The sequence below is a fragment of the Electrophorus electricus genome, chromosome 2 (assembly GCF_041902795.1).
Source record: "Electrophorus electricus isolate QZ-2024a chromosome 2, ASM4190279v1, whole genome shotgun sequence".
Taxonomy (NCBI): Eukaryota; Metazoa; Chordata; class Actinopteri; order Gymnotiformes; family Gymnotidae; genus Electrophorus; species Electrophorus electricus.
The window spans coordinates 23,293,383-23,311,890 of NC_137498.1; the positions used below are offsets into that span (position 1 = coordinate 23,293,383).

Consider the following 18,508-nt stretch of genomic DNA (forward strand, 5'->3'; position numbering starts at 1 on the left):
TGCGATGGCAAATGGTAAATTATATTGAAGTACACTATTATGTTTAGAGAGGTAGCTCAAATTAATCTTGAATAGATCACAACTGAAGGGCTAAGACACCCATGCAGATGTGCGAGCCGTGTGACTGAGAGGTCCAGGTGACATAAAGCGTGGAGACTGCGCCTTATTGAAACTTGAGCAGTCCAGCGTGTCACCACATATGGTTAGCAACCAGTAGGAAGTGAAACCAAAACCTTCAGAACCCTGCACAAACTCTCATCATAACCATTCAACTGACATTACATAGCGTATTTGAAACGAGTCATTCTTTCCCGGTCATACAAAAGCGCAAAATGACAGGTTAATAACAATTACGCAAAAATATTTAGCATACTCATCTTATTAAAATAATAAAGTAAACGAAACAAACAATAACAATTAAACCTGACAGTATTCTCGTTTTAATCGGACGGTATGCGTGGAATGGGAACCAAGTTTCCAAGAATTTAACTAAGATTCCATGTTTGTAGAAAGTGCTGACATTAAATAAAAAGTTTCCATCCAACATAGGATACATGAGCTTTCTCGCACTTTCGCAACTTTACTTCACGGGGGGCGTAGTTAAATAGTATTCTAGCTCGTTAGCTACATTGTGGGGTTGTGGTAAATGCATACTTAAATTTGATCTAAATGCTAACAGTTGTCTTAGTTTAATTTTACGCGGCTGTTATGGCGACACTGTTTTGTAAAAGAAGACTATTCAATGTGATCCGAAGAATCGTTCAAAACCGATCTCTTTGCAGGTAAATTTAACGTTAATGTTGTCTAGCCTAGCTAGTTATCTTTCCAGCTGTCGTGTCTTGATTTGTTCTTGGTTGCTTGGTCCCGCGCATTAGGCATAGTGGGTAGCAAACGTATATAACATGTAATATGTTACGTAATTTCAACCATTTAACTAGCTGTTCTGAACAGAAATAATTTGAAATATTGGTTGGCATTAAAGTTCTTGAAGCAAGGTGGCGCTAAAGTTTTACTAGTCGATACTGCGTGAGTTAACTGGCTTTTACATTGGCCATTTCGTGTACTCTCAAAGCCATGCGCTTAACTGCGGTTGAAGCAGGACTCATCGTGAACGGCTGCGACGCGTTAAGTCTTAAAGGGTTGCACAGCTGCTCGCATTGACGCCCTTACACGCGCGTTGCTTCAGATGCTTGACGCTCTGTTGCTTTTTACAGCAGCATGTCTGTCAGCTCGGGCAGAAAGAGTGTGAATGGAGTGGACCTTTTCTACCAGCAGACTGGCAAGGGAGACCACTCTGTGTTACTGCTGCCAGGGGCGCTGGGTGAGCCGTGACATATGTAACACATTAGACTCACCAAAACATTTTTTTTTTTTTTTTTTTTTTTAACCAAAGGAGCAGTGTAAAGCGAATATTAGTTAACCCTCATTGTAGCAGAGGTAAAAGAGCCTGCAGGTTATTGTGCAATGATAACCTCTCTCTCTCTTCTTCATTGAAACAGGAAGTGGTCAGACTGATTTTGCCCCACAGCTGGATAAGTTGGATAAGAGGCGCTTTACAGTGGTGGCATGGGATCCCCGTGGTTATGGACACTCTCGTCCCCCAGTCAGAGACTTCCCTATAGACTTCTTCCACAGAGACGCAAAAGATGCTGTAGACCTGATGCAGGTCACAGGCTTAACACAGTGACTAACAGTAAACTAATGAAAAGTTGAATTTAGGATAGTTTGTAGTGTAGCGCGCACACACGTATGTGTGTGTGTGTGTGTGTGTGTGTGTGTGTGAGAGAGTACACACTCACCTGGAATCCTCTTCAGAGAGATATATATATCTCCAAAGAAGATTGCCGGTGAGTAACTGAAAATCTCTTTCTTTCACTTGCTCACTCACTATGTCTCTTTCTAGGCATTGGGGTTTAGCCGTTTTTCTCTGTTGGGCTGGAGTGATGGGGGCATCACAGCTTTGATTGCTGCTGCATTAAACCCTGCCCTTATTAGGAAGATGGTGGTCTGGGGCTCAAATGCCTACGTATCAGAGCAAGATGTCCAAATCTACAATGGTGAGAAAGGATGGTCAAGCCAGGCAGAGAGAAGTTCCATAGCACCAAAATGAAAGGAGTAGAAACGTCTGCAGTATTTTCTGTCCATCATAAGTGACATGCAGACTTGTGTGTTCCAGCAATTCGAGACACATCACTGTGGAGCGAGCGAATGAGGCAGCCAATGGAGAAAATGTATGGTGCTCAATACTTCAGAGAGACCTGGGAGAGATGGGTGGATGGAATCTGCCAATTTAAAAGCAGACCTGAAGGTGATACTAGCCAACCTCTGGGGTTAATTCTCATATAAATTAAGTTATTTTTTAAGTTTTGAAATTGCACATTATTTCAACATTTTGTTGGAATTCTTAATAAGTGCTTTTGATGAAGTGTAAAATCTATTGTCTGTTTTACTGGTGAAGGTAACATATGTAAGGAGTTATTGGAACTGATTGATTGTCCCACATTGATTGTCCATGGGGCTAAAGATCCGATGGTCCCATCCTTTCACCCAGAGTACCTCCTTCAGAACATCCGCAGTTCACGGTGAGTTAGACCAGCCTCTCCACAGCAGTGGACATCAGAAGAACCATGCCATGAGGTTCTACTTCCCCAAAACTATTTCACTGCCAATTATTGCTTGTTTTCATATAATTGTGAGACATCTGCTTTATTTATTTTGTTGTTTATACTATAACGCTAATATTATACAATGCTAATAACCCGATGGCTTTTGCTGTCACCCTGCCAGAATGCATGTGATGCCAGAAGGCAAACATAACCTGCACCTGAGATTTGCCACTGAATTTAACTCACTAGTGGAAGCTTTCCTGAGTGAATGACTGATTCCAGGATCAAGATCAAGAGTCATGTTCAAAGGTTTCTGTTCTTCTTGTTTCTAAAAGGCAAGGTCTAAATATCAAAAAGGGTAGAACATACTGTTTGATCATACTGTTTGAAATGTACTTTTCTTTATATATTTCTATAATTGTCAGATTTCTGCTGAATAATTCCAAAGAGATATTTAATAAAATAAACCTGCAAATTGACCATGAAATAAATGTTTTTAAACTTAATTTAGTTTTTAATCTGCTTTTTCTCCTCCTAACCGGTCGGTGTCGCTGAAGCACCAAGATGATACTTTAGTAACGTTATAGTTCAGCGAAGCGGTTTCTACGGAGGCTCTGGAGCTTAGTTTTGCCTACACTGGTAAAATAAAAATAAAATACAATACACTGTTAATTTAAAATTAGTTTAGCTGCATCAAAGGCCGAAGAAGTATCAATATGGAGAACGGCGATTGTAGTAGCCAGCAAGCCGTAGAGGCCATTACTGTTTATGACTTTTCGGAGAAGATCTTGGAGCAAGTTGTGCATTTCCATGTTATGAAATTAAACGGTGGATTTTTCCTTTGGATCGGCACGAGCGCTGTACTTTCCAACCTGGCAGTTTCAATGTGCAGTAAATTTGTAAGTTGTGTCTTTCGCGTGTGCAGTTGTTAATGGGCGTGCAGTTTTGTTTTCAATTCGGTAGAAGCGTTTATATTTTTCGCTGTGTAAGGGCTGCCGACACGGGCCGATTTAAAAGCGAAAGGACTCTCGTCTCAGGACTGTCATCTCAGACTTCTCAATGGAAAATGAGACTTTTTGGGTTCCACAATTGCAGAATGACCATTAATGTAAACATCACTGTTTTCTTTGTTAGGACTCCATGCCGTTGTCGACGTCGGTACTAGGAGATTCATCAGAAACGACCCCAAATTCTTTAGCTCAAAGACTCAGTAAGTGCTCACCACACAGACCGTCTGTTTCACATATCTTTCACAATTTGTTTGTTTGTAACTTACAATTTCCGGGAGAAATGTAGTTTTAACTTGCTTTATCTTGACTTGCAGCAAAGAAGACGAAGAAGCAAGTATTTGTGAGTTATAATTTGCCCATGACGGACTCGAACCTAACGCTGTTGGTGGAGAATAGAATCAAAAAGGAGATGGAACTCCACCCTGACAGATTTTAAATGCTTTGAACTGTAAAACCCTTGTTTTGTACGTAAGTACACAAATAAGATATAAAAATGTCCATATTGTTTGTGCTTATTTTTTGCATTGCACATAGGAACAAGTCTGAATTGCCAAAAATGGACTCTGCCAACCTCACAATTTAAGCAAAAATAATTGTAGCTTTATATAGCCTGTATATAGTTTGCATTCACTCAACCAGGTCTACAAACTCTTAAAGAAATCTAATGTTCCTTCATTAAACAGGACACACAACTCTTTAAGAATGCTTTACTGAAATGTCATCAATAAATAACTGGTTTAATCAAACATATTTATTTACAAGTGCAATGTCTTATAAAACCAGACAAAAGGATACATTTTCATTAATCACTCTACCCTACTCTGCACATTACTGGTCAGATTCACTACTGAATAAGTAATGCAAGATAAGTACATCTCATCTAAGGAGACTCATTTGGCAGTCTATTTAAATACAGATGAGATATTTTGAAGATTTATGTGCTGGCTGCAGATGTGTTCATCACCATTATGGCCCTGGAAGATAGTCATTTGTCCCGAAACTATTGTGCAGGAGAAAGAAAATAATTGGTACTAGCAAACTATTAATTCTATACGCAAATTCTATACGCAACTAGATATAAGTTTTCCTTATATGCACATGATGCTGAAATAATCAGATCCAGTTCAGAAATGAAAATTCCTCACTGAGCATGGTTTCTGTTCAAATACAAAGGACAAGATCTCAGATGTGTGAACCAGATTTAACTTTGTCAAAACAGAGCCTCAGATTAGCAGTCACACTTTAAGGCCAGTTGTACAGTGCACTTGTATGGGCCCCTTGTCAAAAACCTTGCAGGCACCAATATGCACAAGACAGTGAAATGGTTGTCTCTGACAACCATTTCACTAATGGAAGAAATACATTTTATAAAAGTTTCCCCACCCAGTTCTCTGGGAGCTGCCTCCCAGCTCTCAGAACACTCAAACCAACTGGAAACTGGGATAAACTGACAATGTGGACCATCCAGTGGGCCCTGAGGACTGGATAAGAAGTCACCAACTTATGGACACACCCACTGATAATATAAAGTTGGTAGAGGGCCCTTTGCCCAACATACCCTTACAGGAAATAGTAGCCAGTTTGGAGGGCTTACTCTCTCTGTGCTATGCTGTCTTCAAATTTTTACATTTCCAAATGGAAATAGTAACTGTTATAGTGTACAATTATATAGGACATTTGCCCATACACCCAAACTTGAAGCTCTAAAACATGTCTGTGCATTCTGAAGGCTTTTGTACCAAAACCATCAGCGCAATAAGATTCTAATTAAATGGAAGTAGGAATATCACAACACACCTGAATGTGAAAAGGTCCATGGATTCAGACTGATGCATTTCAACAATCGTAATCCACAGTGCATAATCCATCTCTCTCATATGCATAAAACAACCATAATTACAGATTTAGATTGACACATGATTGCTTTTTCTGGGCTTAGTGCAAAATTCCAGTTGAGCTTTAGAAAACATGAAAACAGGCAACTCAGCATTGTCACCATCACCAGTAATTCAACATCAACTTTGTGATCATTCAAAAAAATATAATTTAGTTCACTGTGAACTTCATTGTGAGTGAAGTTATACCAATATCTATCATCACAAAACTCCACACTGTCCATTTTCACTTCAGCTGGCTGATGAGATATGACATTATGAATAGTTATAACCTGTTTCATAGTCAGACATTTGTCATCATTCACTGGTTAAAAAAGCTCCAGAAATTCTTATAGTGGTTTTAACCTCATGATGCGTCCTTGTTCATAAAGCCATTCAGATCATTGCCGCTGTTCTTCCTATGGCCTGTGCTTTGATTCATGCAACACATACATTATCAAGTCCTCACTCCATTCGCTGTGCTGTTACTTGGCGCTGTGCTGTTGCTGGGATTGGCTGCCTGGTGAAGGGGCGTGTCCTGAACACGGGAATACTCCCTGACTTCTGGCCTGGCTAGGAGGTGGTGCTGTTCTCCAGGGAGGAGGGGCCTGCGCAACAGCCCCTCAGCTTCAGCCAGAGTCTCGGGCAGGGGTTGTCGGGCGGTCTCCGGCAGCAACGGAATGCAAATGATGCAGAGCAGAGTGCAGCAGGTGAGGATGACATGGTGGAGGAAGAAGCCTTTCTGGTTATGGAGCTCCATGAGCGGAGCCGTTAGCATGCCAAACCCTGCGCTCGCGAGGACCAGACCTACGCCTCCACCCCTGTTTCACAGATAAAATACCAGGTTTACGCATAGGAAATGTGAAAGCCTGCCACCCATATGTTCCTTATAAAGAGCAAGTATGTGAGATTTTTGATTAGAACAATATTCTTTACTACATTGGGGTAAGTATTCAGTATTGCCCAAGTGTGAGCATTTGAGTCTAAGGTAAGACAGAGCAACAAGCCTGTTTCAGATAAAAAACCGCAAGCTCCTGTGGAGGAGCTTTCCAAGCGTCACTGGAGGAGATGCTGACCTGATGACAGTAGGCGTGATCTCCGCACAGTAGAAGCTGCTGAGAGTGCTGACAGCGTGAGAGGAGAACATTCCAATGATGGAAAACGCCACCGAAAAGCGCCGATTCAGCGTGTCCCTCAGAACTGCCAGTAAACAGTATACCTTTAACACTTCTTGTGTGTGTGTGTGTGTGTGTGTGTGTGTGTGTGTGTGTGTGTGTGTGAGGGGGTGAGGGTCACAAACGAATGAATGCCATCAGCCATATGATGACATCTCCCTCAGTCTGGTCTTACCTGCATCATGGCGAAGACTGTATTTTCCTATTACTTTTTGAACAAAAGAGAAAAACAATTAGTGCAAACGGCAGACTAAACACACACATGCGCACGCACACACACAAAAATTGTCTGGAAATATGTTTTTCAGTCATTTCTGTGCTCAGTCATTGTTGACTAATAGTAAATGGACTTGTTCTCTACACAGCTGTGCCATAACTCCACAAACCTCGAATGAATGACCCGTTTTAAAAATAGGGCAGTTGGTGCCTTGAAGTGGTGTATGTACACGTCAGTGCACATATATCAGTTTATACTGCATTCATAGGTGTTTGCATAAACATATATTTTGCATTATAAATGTCTATTAAACGCATCAAGTTAACAACAAATGTTTGGACAAAAATCATCTAAGTGACAGCTCAAAGGAGCCAATAAATGTAGACACATGTGTCCATGTGATTGTGTGCACATGCATGGGTCTTTCTATTGCTCATGCATGTGTATGTATATGTTTGTATGCGCATTTGTGTATGTGTGTGTTCATGTGTGTACATTAGTGGGTGTGTCCATGTCCATGTGAATATGTCTGTGTGCATGCATGCATGCATGCGAGTGTGTGCATGCATGCGCGTGCGGACTCACAGCTGAGCAGGCCGAGTTGCAGTAAGGAGGCCAGCGCCGTAATGATCATGAAGGTCAGAAGGCCGCCTCTCCTGCCAAAGGCTGTGACTACAGGGCAGAGCACAAGGCACGATGCCATGGCAATGGCTGCCAGGGCATAGTAGTGCAGGTGCGATGTGCTGCCCTCCAGCACACTGCGTGCAAAACAATGGTGGATGCCATAGCCCGTCAGCCTACGGGGGAGACACAGACACACACACAGACACACACACACACACAGACACACACACAGACAGAGAGAGAGAGTATTTAGGGCGAAATACATGTTGTGCACACACAAAAACAGTTGTGCACATTCAAACTAGCTGCACATACATATGAAACGCTTGCACATAAAAAGCCAACTTCTTACATACACTGCAGATCAAAATTAGAGAACACACAATTTCCTAAATGTCAAGGTCACTGTGCAGTCCTATGTGAATCTATCCTAACAGGAGTAAAAGAGCAGTATTTTAAGCTTATTTCATGAGTTGTATATATTTTAAAGCACAGTATAAAAAACTTAAATGAGATAATTGAAAAAGAACACTGATCAAATTTAGAGAACACTTTCAGATACCTGAATGTTATTGGTGTTAATCTGGCACCGGGTGCTAATTTCCTTAATTATCTGACAAATCCTATTTAACTGGCAGCCTAAGTTTCCAGTTTTCACTGACTTTACAAGAAGGTGAACCGTTCCAAAGTGACTGAAACCCTCTGGCAACAGGTTGTCCAGATGAAGGCCAAAGGCGTGACCCTATTAGCCATAGCAAGAGACATTGGTCGTACCAAGTCTGTGATTTCTAGAATATTGCATCTTTACAACATCACCAACTCATTCAAGTCCCCCAAGAAGGCTGGTCGCCCATAAAAGACAAATGCAAGAGAGGACAGGATAATGCGGAGAATCTCCATGGGTAATCAGTTCAACACTGCAGCTGGAATTGCTCGCCGGTTCAGCACTGAACAGGGTAAGGATCTGTCTCGTCATACAGTGTCTCGATGTTTAAGAGCATTTGGAGTGAAAGCCAACTCTGCAGTGACCAAACCTCTCATTAGCAGAAAATCAAAATGCTAGACTAACCTTAGCTGAGGAGCATGGTGTGTGGACAGAAGTGGTCCAGAGTTCACTTTAGTGATGAAAGCAAGTCTAATTTATTTGGGAAACATTATGTTCGTCGACAAACTGGGGAAAGACTGAACCCAAAGTATGCAAAGAAGTCAGTGAAAGGTGGAGGAGGAAGTGTCATGGTCGGGAAATGTTCTCAGCAGCAGGAGTTGGACCTGTCATATAGCTACATGGCACAGTGAATGCAAGTGTGTATCAGAACCTTCAACAACACGTGGTTCCTGCCTTGCGTTCATCTCTCAATCACCAGCAATTTTCATGCAGGACAATGCCCCCATCACACAGTAAAATGAGTAAAGCAGTTCCTTGAAACTGAAAACACTGAAACAATGAAATGGCCAGCCCAGAGTCCTGATCTAAACTCCATAGAAAATCTCTGGAAAATCCTTGGTGACAAAGTTATGGCCAAGAAACCCACAACATTCCCCGAAATGTGGAAGAGACTGCAAGAAGAGTGGACCAAAATCACACCAAAGCAGTATTGGACTAGTGATGTCCTGTGGCTGTAGATGTGCTGAAATCATTCAAAGCAATCGCCTGTGCACTTCCTACTGATTGGTGACTGTTGTAACCTTCAGAAAACGTAGTTGTAATCTTTCTCTGTGTTACAGTCATTGCTGTTCTCTAATTTTGATCATTGCTTTCTGCAAAAAAAAAGGTCATATTGAAATATCTTGGTTATTTTGTAAAACACTTCTAGTGGCATGGTATACCCCCAACAAAAAATCCTTCAAATGTTGACCATTGAAGATTACATTATTTCTGAAAAAATCAAGTGTTCATAAATTGTTCTCCGATTTTGATCTCCAGTGTACATACTTTGCTTATAATGTACAATTGCATAACAGAATTTAATTATGCTTGTATGTATCCATTTGGCCATGTGTCGGTAAAACAATTTTCAGTGTGCATGGAGGTCATTCTATTGTAACAGGAAACCAAATATCTATGGCCTTAAATATCGCACAGCATGCTCCTCACCACAAGTAGGAGAGGTCGCTAAAAAAGACACAAAGAAAAGAATATTCTTACAGTTTCACCAACAGCTTGCACAACTCATATTGGTGCTCCTGACTGACCAAGGAACACCTTGACAGGGGTTCATATTAACCAGTGTTTGGATCTGAGATTTAATTAGTACATGATCACTTTTTTAAATCAATCTATCAATTGTTTGACACAGACAACATATTCATGTCCCACCACAGGAACACACAAATTGAATAAATCCTAAGCATATTTCAGAATACACTCTCAGTGCAAGCGAGAACTATGTTCAGATAGTTTACACTCAAAGTGAAATGACAAGATTATATGCTACATAGCCTGTAGTCTTGTTGGCAACAACGTGGCTAGACCATTAGGCTACATGTTATCGTCTCAGAATCCTCCAATCAGTTGCTCAGCTACTATAGTATGTGAGTAAATATTCAGAACGCATATCTCATCGTTAGAATACACTCCCAATACCAATGACATTTGTTCTGAATATTTGTTAAGATAATATAGCACAATCTACACCTTATGTTCATGAGTGTACAGTATACATGTTAAATGTCTGCCTTCCTTTTACAATGAAATGACAAACATTTTTACATGCACACACATACAAAAACATACAAGCATAGTTATGTGCAATCGGATGTGCAAATGCATGTATATGTATGTGTAAGTTATCATACACAAATGTAAGTAGTGTGTATGTGCAGGTTAACATACGCATATGTAAAATAGTATGTGGGTATGCGCATGTGTTTCATATATATATATATATATATGCACAAGTGTTGTGTGCATGCACAAGTGTTTCACTGATTTTGCCCTAAACAGCTTCCCATACAGGAGTGAGCAAAATCTACCAGCCTAACACATGCATGATCAGAGACAACTAGCATTTTTGGCTGAAGCTAAAACAGAAATGTGCACACGCACGCACGCACGCGTATGCACACACGCACATGCACTTACGAGTTGACACAGAGCACCACTGTGCTCTTCCACAGGTTTCTTGTGCTGCTCAGCTGTGTAACGCAGCATGTCCTTGGCTTCTGTCGCAGCTCGCTCGCCAGCTCTAAACACAACCACCACCACCACCACCACCACCACCACCATCATCATCATCATCCTCCTCATCTTGGTTGGGTAAAACACAAAGCCTTCCATCATACGCCATGCCTCTACCTGAGAGAATGCCACTCGGGTCCGTTGCCATGTCAACGCCGTTATTCTGGGCAATGGAGTACATTTGCCTCTTTGCTCTTTGATAGTGTTGTGTGGCCAACAACCAGCGCAGTGACTCAGGAAACACCCTACAACAGCACAGAGGGATGGTCAGCATCTAAAAAGGGGGTTGTTTTGATAGTTTTGGAGGAGCATATTCAAATGACTTCATTCCGCCCACCACACTGCTGTAGCTATTTAAGCGGCTGTCTTCCATGCTCACTCTCCCAAATTACAGCTATATTTTGGGTGGAAAGGGAGAGCTTTTCTAATTCACTTCACTGCATATTCTAAGCGTCACTATATAATTCTCCCATATACCACTGGTATAAATAATATATAATAATAATAATAATATTATTATTTCTTCATCTCAGCTAGATAAATTTGTGATGTGCACCGCAATTATACCTCTCTGTAGCCTATACATAGGGGCGGAGCTTACCAAACATATGGAAGCATGAGAACGAATGGGATGATGATGAGGACCTGGAGAGTCTGCCAATCGCGGCAGACCGCTGCCAAGCCAGGCATCAGCAGCTGCCCACCCACAACAACCAGACTGGCAACCATCATCATGGAGAAGCGCCAACGAGGCAAACACAACTCAATCCCTGAGAGAGAGAGAGAGAGAGAGAGAGAGAGAGAGATCACAGGAAAAAAATGAAATAAAACAGCAATGACACAATTATCTTTATTATTTTACTGTGAGAACAGTCTGCTGGATCATCCTTTTTTTTTTTTTCTTTGGCTCTGGTACCTAGTACCTCAAACCACCCCACCCCCTCTCTCACCATGGCTGAAAGTGATCCACCACTCCAGGGAGGATCCTCTCAACCCTCACCCTAATCCTCCTCGTACACTCGCATGCTAACCCCAGAGAGCAACCAATGTAGCTACACTACCCAAAGCACAAGGGGCAGAACAAAACAGATGAAAGGAAAACCAAACAACAAACCTGCCTAGTGGAGTATTTCACTCAAATTAATGAACAGTGTTTGAGTGTGCATGTGCACGCATCTAAACCATCAACTTTATCCTCCTAATTCCCACCAGACCACTCTATTGTGCAATGATCACTCTAAAAAAGAGCAGGCACTAAAAGTGTGTGGATAGGATTGTGCCATTGTGTTTGGTATGCTGCACTTAACCTAATATTGATAGTAATGGAGACTACTTTTACAAGACATGATTTTATAAAAATGTATATATTTTTGTAATTTCTAAAAATAAACAAATGGTCCCATATTCTTACCATATAAAGTGGTGAAATAAAACCATGTCTTTATTCCTGGAGGCACACTAGGGAAACGTGACCAAGAGTAGATCACTTATTTAATGTGTTACCCTGAAACACACCTCTCGGTCTCTACAGCTGAATTCTCTCTGCAACATTTACAGATCAGTCAACAGAAACACACTGCCTTTGCAACATAAAGTAAATGAGAAATTCAAGGCAATTAAATGCTATTGACCAGGGCTCAGTTGATATTTTAAAGCACTTTGCCTTTAATACTTTTTCAAATATTTCATATTTGCCAAGTCAAAGGCAAGCACACATGAAATTGTGATATTTACTGGGATGTACTGGACAGTGGTGGTGTTTGAAATGGAGCAAGAACCAGGCAATCAGACATTTTAAGCCTTGCGGCAACCATAGATGTCTAGGACGTGTAGGACGACCCCAGCAGATACAAAGAGATGTGTGAAGTAGGCTGAAGCCTGAGTAGGAAGGAGGAGGAAGAGGTGGAGGAGGTGGAGAAACGTACTCAATACAAAGAGGGAGAGGCGGATGGCGGCCAGACAAAAGCCCTCGAAGAATCGCAAAGTACTAAACATGGCCACGTCCATGGAGAAGGCCACACATATGCCAAATACCAGCACAGACAGCACCGATACCAGTAGCACTGGAATACGTCCTAACCTGAGAGAGAGAGAGAGAGAGAGAGAGAGAGAGAGAGAGAGAGAGAGAGAGAGAGAGAGAGAGAGAGAGAGAGAGAGAGAGAGAGAGAGAGAGAGAGAGAGAGAGAGAGAGAGAGAGAGAGAGAGAGAGAGAGAGAGAGACACGTCTTGAAATTAAAGCCTCAAACTTGGTCCAGGATTACCTGATACATACAAAGTTGACCTTCATAATTAAAGCATCGAAGTCTGGAAGTAAGATGAGGATTAGGCTGTTTTTGTTGCTTTGGCAAGGGATCTACTTTGTTGGATGTAGAATGAACATGATCTTAAGGGTAAAGTGGGGTCCCTTTTTTTGCATCTATATTGCACCAATATTGGGTGAAGCACATAGTAACACAGCCCAAGTAATATGGGTAAAATTAATGCAACTTGAAATCAAACTGTCATGTGTAGTATTTGGTTTCAAATGCATTTAAATTTGCTGACTAGCTGATGCCTACAATCAACAGACATCACCAGACGGTGGGCATCTTGCTTCCCGAAACACTGCCTGGCCACTAATATAACAACTTCCACATTTAAACTTCAGTACAGACATGTGAATCATTTCCACAGATCTGGTGTTATCGCTGCCCCACATGCTGCTACAACTTAATCTTCATCTAAACTTCACCCTAGAGCTTTATACGCTTTTCATGTACTTTTTAATAAGCCATCACCTGGGGTGTTACTGGGGTTTGGTGGTGAGGATTCTCTGGTTAAGCTGAACTCACACTGCTGCTTCTATCTATGCCTAAATCCTGAAAAGTAACATATGAGGTATGAACAGTATGAACATTTTCACCCATTTGAACAGGACTGTTCTTCAGCTTTGGTCATGGTCTGCTATGGTCTACCACCACATTTGGCATTGCTAAGCTCATCAATGGTTGCTTTGCTGTGCAACATTTTTTTTTTTTTTGGTCATGTCTTTGACGTATATTCTGATATCTTTTTCACGATGGCCTTATTTCCTGGCAATGACCCTTCTAAGGCATTCATGTTGAAAGACAACAGCAATAAACTAAAAATGTGACATCAAAAAAAATATATTTTTTTTTGTCAGGTCTTGTAGCAGAAAGTAACTGCAGTGACACACTGATATCCAAGAGACCAATGAGCAGCTGGTTTTCCGAATACTCTCCTTAAAAAGCGCTATAATTCCTACACCCATACATTAAAGCAGAAAGTCTGCACATTAACAACATGGTCATTTTTTCTTTTTAAATCCAGTGCTAGAAAAGGGAGAAAACAAGATTAGATCATGATCTAATTACTTACATAACACACACACACACACACACACACACACACACACACACCTACATTCTCCATGCACCACCACATTACCTACAGATCATAAAAGGCTCGATAATTCAATTATGAGCTGATTCGACCAGGAAAAACACACATCGGCAAATCAGTGAAAGTGCAAAATGTGACTCCGGATCATGGCCTGCCACGGTCACTGCACCGAATAGCTTACCAATCTGCCATAGCCCCCATCAGCAGATAGCCAAATATGGAACCCACCAGGAGAGAGAACTTAGCAATGTGGACCTTCCACTCCGCATCACACACCAGCTGCCACTGTTGAGAGAGACAGGGCATTAGAACCCAAGCTTACGCACATGCACAGCAAAGCTACATCACACCACATACTACATTGCATTGTTTGTTCAGAGCTAACCGGGTGACATCTGGAGGCTCAAACTTTGAACTTAACTGCTGTGACATTATACACCTTAAATCATGATTGATTAATGAGACCACAGTAAAGGTGAAATTAGTCTCTCACACACAGCAGGCCATCACAAGAGGCTTTCACACTTCAGCTCTCAGCCTATACTACTATTTTATTTTAACTTTTTAATGCATACATCACATTTATAGGCGTAGTTTTGGTGTACATGTACAAACGTGGGCGCTAGATTAAAACTCATCAAGTTAAACCGTGACACTCGTCAGTGACAAATCTGATAAACCTATTTCTTTCATTTGTTTTGGGTCACCTGGTTTCAGTTGCTTTCCCCCAACACATGTTGCGTGAGTGAAAAACTGACCCACGCACGTCGATACGGCTCTTTGGTTCGGGACACTAACCTTATTAATGGACTCTAGCCAAATACTGGAAACACAAGTGTAGACATGTTAACAGCGGCTAGGGCGGGAGAATTATCTAGCCCGCGCTGAAACGGTTTTAAGAACCCTCGGCCACGTTATCGGACACTGCAGCTGTCTGCATGCATTTGTCGAGAGCACGAGACAGCAAATTGCCTTTTAAAGACCCAGTTTAAGCCTCCGGTTTGTGCCATGCAGAGCTGATTCAGGAAGCCCCGATTTAACTGCACAGAGCTTTACCATTTCAAAAGCAAGATTTGTTACCACCGGCAAAAATTCCAATGAGCCAGCATAATTAACTAAAGAGCATTGTATACCCTTGTATTTAATCCACAGGGCGTGTCAGTAAGCATGGCTAACGGTTTAAATCATTACACAAATCATTCTGTGCTAGTCTTTCAAATCACACCAGCAAACAGAGAGACCGGGGAAAAAAACAGCAGCGTGACCGTACCTTGGTGACTACATTTTGCTGCAGTCCCGACTGTAGTTCAAATCTGCCCTGCGTGCACATACACCGCACACTGCTGCTTTCAGCCCGAGTGGCATTACTCAACACATCCAGTGAGAGAGTGCTCTCGCTTAAATCCCTGCCAGGGACCGCTACGCCGGTCTCGTTTGTCGCGCTGCCGTCCGAGTGAGCGCATGTGCTCTTGGGCTGAGCGAGGAGAAAATAATCCGAGAACTGGCTGAACGCGATGAGCAGCGCGGGGATCCACGTCAGAGCCACGAGACGCTTCTGGTACCTCCCGAAACCGCCGAGAAACGGCAACACAGCATTGTCCACCTGTGAAAGCAGCTTCGACATATGAGGTTCTGGTGTCTGCGACACGGTACCGTTTTCGGGCAGCTGGTCCAACCCGTCCAACCGAACCGTAGCCATAGTGTACTTTTCCCCTCCCCACGCACGGTCTTTGTCTCCACCAAAATCCGGAAAGACGACGGACACACACTCTCTATAGCAGGCTACAAACGCTTTAAAGCACGATGCACCTACGTCCAGGCCGAAATAAATCCAGTCCAATATTGAGCAGGCTAGAGGCCAGTTCAGTATATCGTCTGAATCTGGCAGATCCAGGCCGTATTGTCAGTCGCGTGAGCCAAGCATACGGAGTGCGCGGCATGCCCTCGCTTTTGGGATCCTCCAGGTAATCACGCCATCGTGGGGCTGCGTGAATTGCATCTGGACGTCAAGCGCTCCGATAGCGGCATGATATGGTAAACAAGGTCCGTGTACCCGGCGTCCACAGGTAATACACCTGTCTATGCGCAGATAGCGGGCAGGTTTGGTTCCGAAACCCATCCCTGAGTTCCCCAATCCTGCCTCAAACGGAACCGCTTTGTACGGTGCATATAGGAGCTCGATGTTCCGTTTGGAAAGGCAAACTTGAAACGTGCTTATCTGAAGTCAGTGGCTATGCTGCGAATCTAACACAAACCGGTCTTACTCTCAGAACAGTCCGTGATAGCCATTTTCACCGGCTATCAGTTCAATACATAAGCTATAACCGGTCAGCACACGCTGAAACGCTTTCCTGCCAAATCTCATTGGTGGAGATGCACGGGACGATCTAGCACGAAGCGTGTGATTGGACGAAGAAGCAACAAAGAACCGTTGTGTGGCCTCTGCACGCACGCTGCTATTGTAAACTGGCCGGGGTTGCACCGAAAGAAGTCAAATTTATTGAACGACAGCCTAATCTCAAATTTAGCAATAACTCTGACTCAGACCCTTCATTGCTACTGTAAGTTGTGGTTAACGATTCGACTGGACATATAATTCAGTATAAGTAGCCATCAAAGTAGCTAATACGCCGTTTTTCTTGCGTCATAAATTTACACGAACAGTTATACAAGAATAATTTATTTTTCAATAAAAGCCATCATTTACAAACAAAATATAATTTTCATTTATTCTATCAGAAACTGGAGCTATACCCAAGACCTTTTTAGAAATAGAATTTAGATATGAACTTGCCTGCAGTGATAGCTCTTTAGTGAGGTATTTGGAAAATAGAGAGTCCTCCGACACATCAGAAATGATGATGGTGGTAATGGTTTTATTTGTATGGCACTTTTTGTGAAAAACTTATATGAAAGATTAAATAGAAAATATAAACTAAAATAGAACAGAATGGAAGAATAAAATAAAACAATGTGTATAAAAAGTCCTAATTAAATGCAATATTGATTGTTTTTTAAGCTGCTTTTCAAGGCCTTCAAGCCTTCATTCAGTCCTAAACCTTTTCAGTAGAAAATTTCAGAGCTTGGCCCTATATATAACTAAAGGCATACTTCCACTCTTTAGCCAGGTTCTGGGGCTGACTAGAGTCATTAGCCTGCCTGAAAGGCCAGAAAGGAACACATCCAACATCATATCACTATGGGAGCAAAGCCATGGAGATATTTAAAGAGTATTTAAAAGGATTTTAAAATCAACCTTGAACGCGTTGGCGCTTCTCCATGAAAGATAGTGGTAGCCCATGGAGGGATTTGCTGTCAACATATCTGCCAGAGAGGTGGTTGTAGAAATGTTATTGGGAATATCACTTATATATAATTGAATGTCATGTGCATAACAATGAAAGCTAAGACCATGGTTATGAATGATTTGTGCAATGGAAAACATGTAAATAATAAAAAGATGGGGATCAAGAACAGATCCTTTTGTACATACCTTATGTCAATAGGGCAGGAAGTTACTTCTAAGGAGGCAAACCTTTCTGTCAGAAAGGCATGACCTAAAATGAATCTAAAGTAAGCCTTGTAATACCAATAGAAGCCAGAAAAGCAGGACATTGTGATTAACAGCATTGAAATCCACACTTTGGTGAAGCAGGAGGAGAATGTTTAGGTGTCAAGCATCAGCAGACAGTAAAAGGTGAATTACAACTCTCAGGAGTGCAGTTTCAGTACCATCATGTGGGCAAAATCCAGACTGAAAAGGCTCATAATGTTACAAGCCGGTCTAGGTTGAACTGTAGCATAATGAAGTAATGGAAGGATTTGCAACCAAAACAAAATGTTTGCAACAAAGGAGAAATGAACAGAGACATGGGATGGAATGAACAGAAAGGCATACTATAAAACAAACACCAGTACTGATGTCAGGTTGCCCAGTTCCAAGAAGATAAACAAAACCCTCTAATTAGCTGTATTACTCTCAACCTCACCTAACCCCTAGGAAGCAAGAGACAAATTACTTAATTACTTTCCCATAATAGCCACAAAACAAATACTAAACTCACTATCAGCACAGATGGTGTCCAACTCTACCCCTACTGTATACAAAAATTATACAATGGTGAATTATAAACAAGGCAGATTATATGTAAAAAGGCTACATACACAAGAACATGCACAGCAATACAAATGGAAAAAAACACAAGCAGAACACAGAATATAATGAATCAACCAGGCTCGTTGGCAGTGTAATCAGCAGCGCCTGAGGATGGGATGTAGAACAGACAAGACTCTCGAGGCGATGATGACCATACAGACTGGAACATGGAGCAAACTCTGAGTGGAGGAGTAAAATGGGCACTGTAGCAAACTGTCAGAGCTGCAGAGCTTGGAGAAAGGAAAGAGCGAGAGAGAGAGAGAAAA

At 41.9% G+C, this 18,508-nt stretch overlaps 3 protein-coding genes across 6 annotated transcripts; 2 read left to right on the forward strand and 1 right to left on the reverse strand.

Moving 5' to 3' along the window:
* The first annotated feature begins 574 nt into the window (after positions 1-574).
* Positions 575-3,816, forward strand: bphl (biphenyl hydrolase like). Of its 3 annotated transcripts, none has more exons than XM_035529240.2 (8): positions 575-782; positions 1,218-1,321; positions 1,500-1,666; positions 1,904-2,057; positions 2,177-2,308; positions 2,459-2,582; positions 2,788-2,915; positions 3,741-3,816. In XM_035529240.2, exons 1-7 carry the CDS (start codon positions 709-711, stop codon positions 2,876-2,878), a joined length of 846 nt encoding a protein of 281 aa, XP_035385133.1. In that variant the 5' UTR covers positions 575-708; the 3' UTR covers positions 2,879-2,915; positions 3,741-3,816. The 3 variants fall into 3 exon arrangements, 2 of the variants coding, with proteins under 2 accessions (XP_035385133.1, XP_026856651.2); XR_003410020.3 differs by having other exon boundaries at positions 577-782; positions 1,215-1,321; positions 2,788-2,941; XM_027000850.3 differs by having other exon boundaries at positions 577-782; positions 1,215-1,321.
* On the forward strand, positions 2,954-4,114 carry psmg4 (proteasome (prosome, macropain) assembly chaperone 4). Its single transcript, XM_027000875.3, has 3 exons — positions 2,954-3,505; positions 3,741-3,816; positions 3,931-4,114. Exons 1-3 carry the CDS (start codon positions 3,323-3,325, stop codon positions 4,050-4,052), a joined length of 381 nt encoding a protein of 126 aa, XP_026856676.1. The 5' UTR covers positions 2,954-3,322; the 3' UTR covers positions 4,053-4,114.
* Positions 4,115-4,309: 195 nt separating this feature from the next.
* On the reverse strand, positions 4,310-16,429 carry slc22a23b (solute carrier family 22 member 23b). Of its 2 annotated transcripts, XM_027000808.3 has the most exons (10): positions 15,357-16,429; positions 14,268-14,371; positions 12,610-12,764; positions 11,286-11,454; positions 10,802-10,929; positions 10,589-10,691; positions 7,468-7,679; positions 6,841-6,873; positions 6,567-6,690; positions 4,310-6,311 (listed from the first exon to the last, which is right to left on the reverse strand). In XM_027000808.3, the coding sequence occupies exons 1-10, from the start codon at positions 15,783-15,785 to the stop codon at positions 5,948-5,950; spliced, it is 1,821 nt and encodes a 606-aa protein (XP_026856609.1). In that variant the 5' UTR covers positions 15,786-16,429; the 3' UTR covers positions 4,310-5,947. The 2 variants fall into 2 exon arrangements, with proteins under 2 accessions (XP_026856609.1, XP_026856617.1); XM_027000816.3 differs by lacking the exons at positions 10,589-10,691; positions 10,802-10,929.
* Between the last annotated feature and the right edge of the window lie 2,079 nt (positions 16,430-18,508).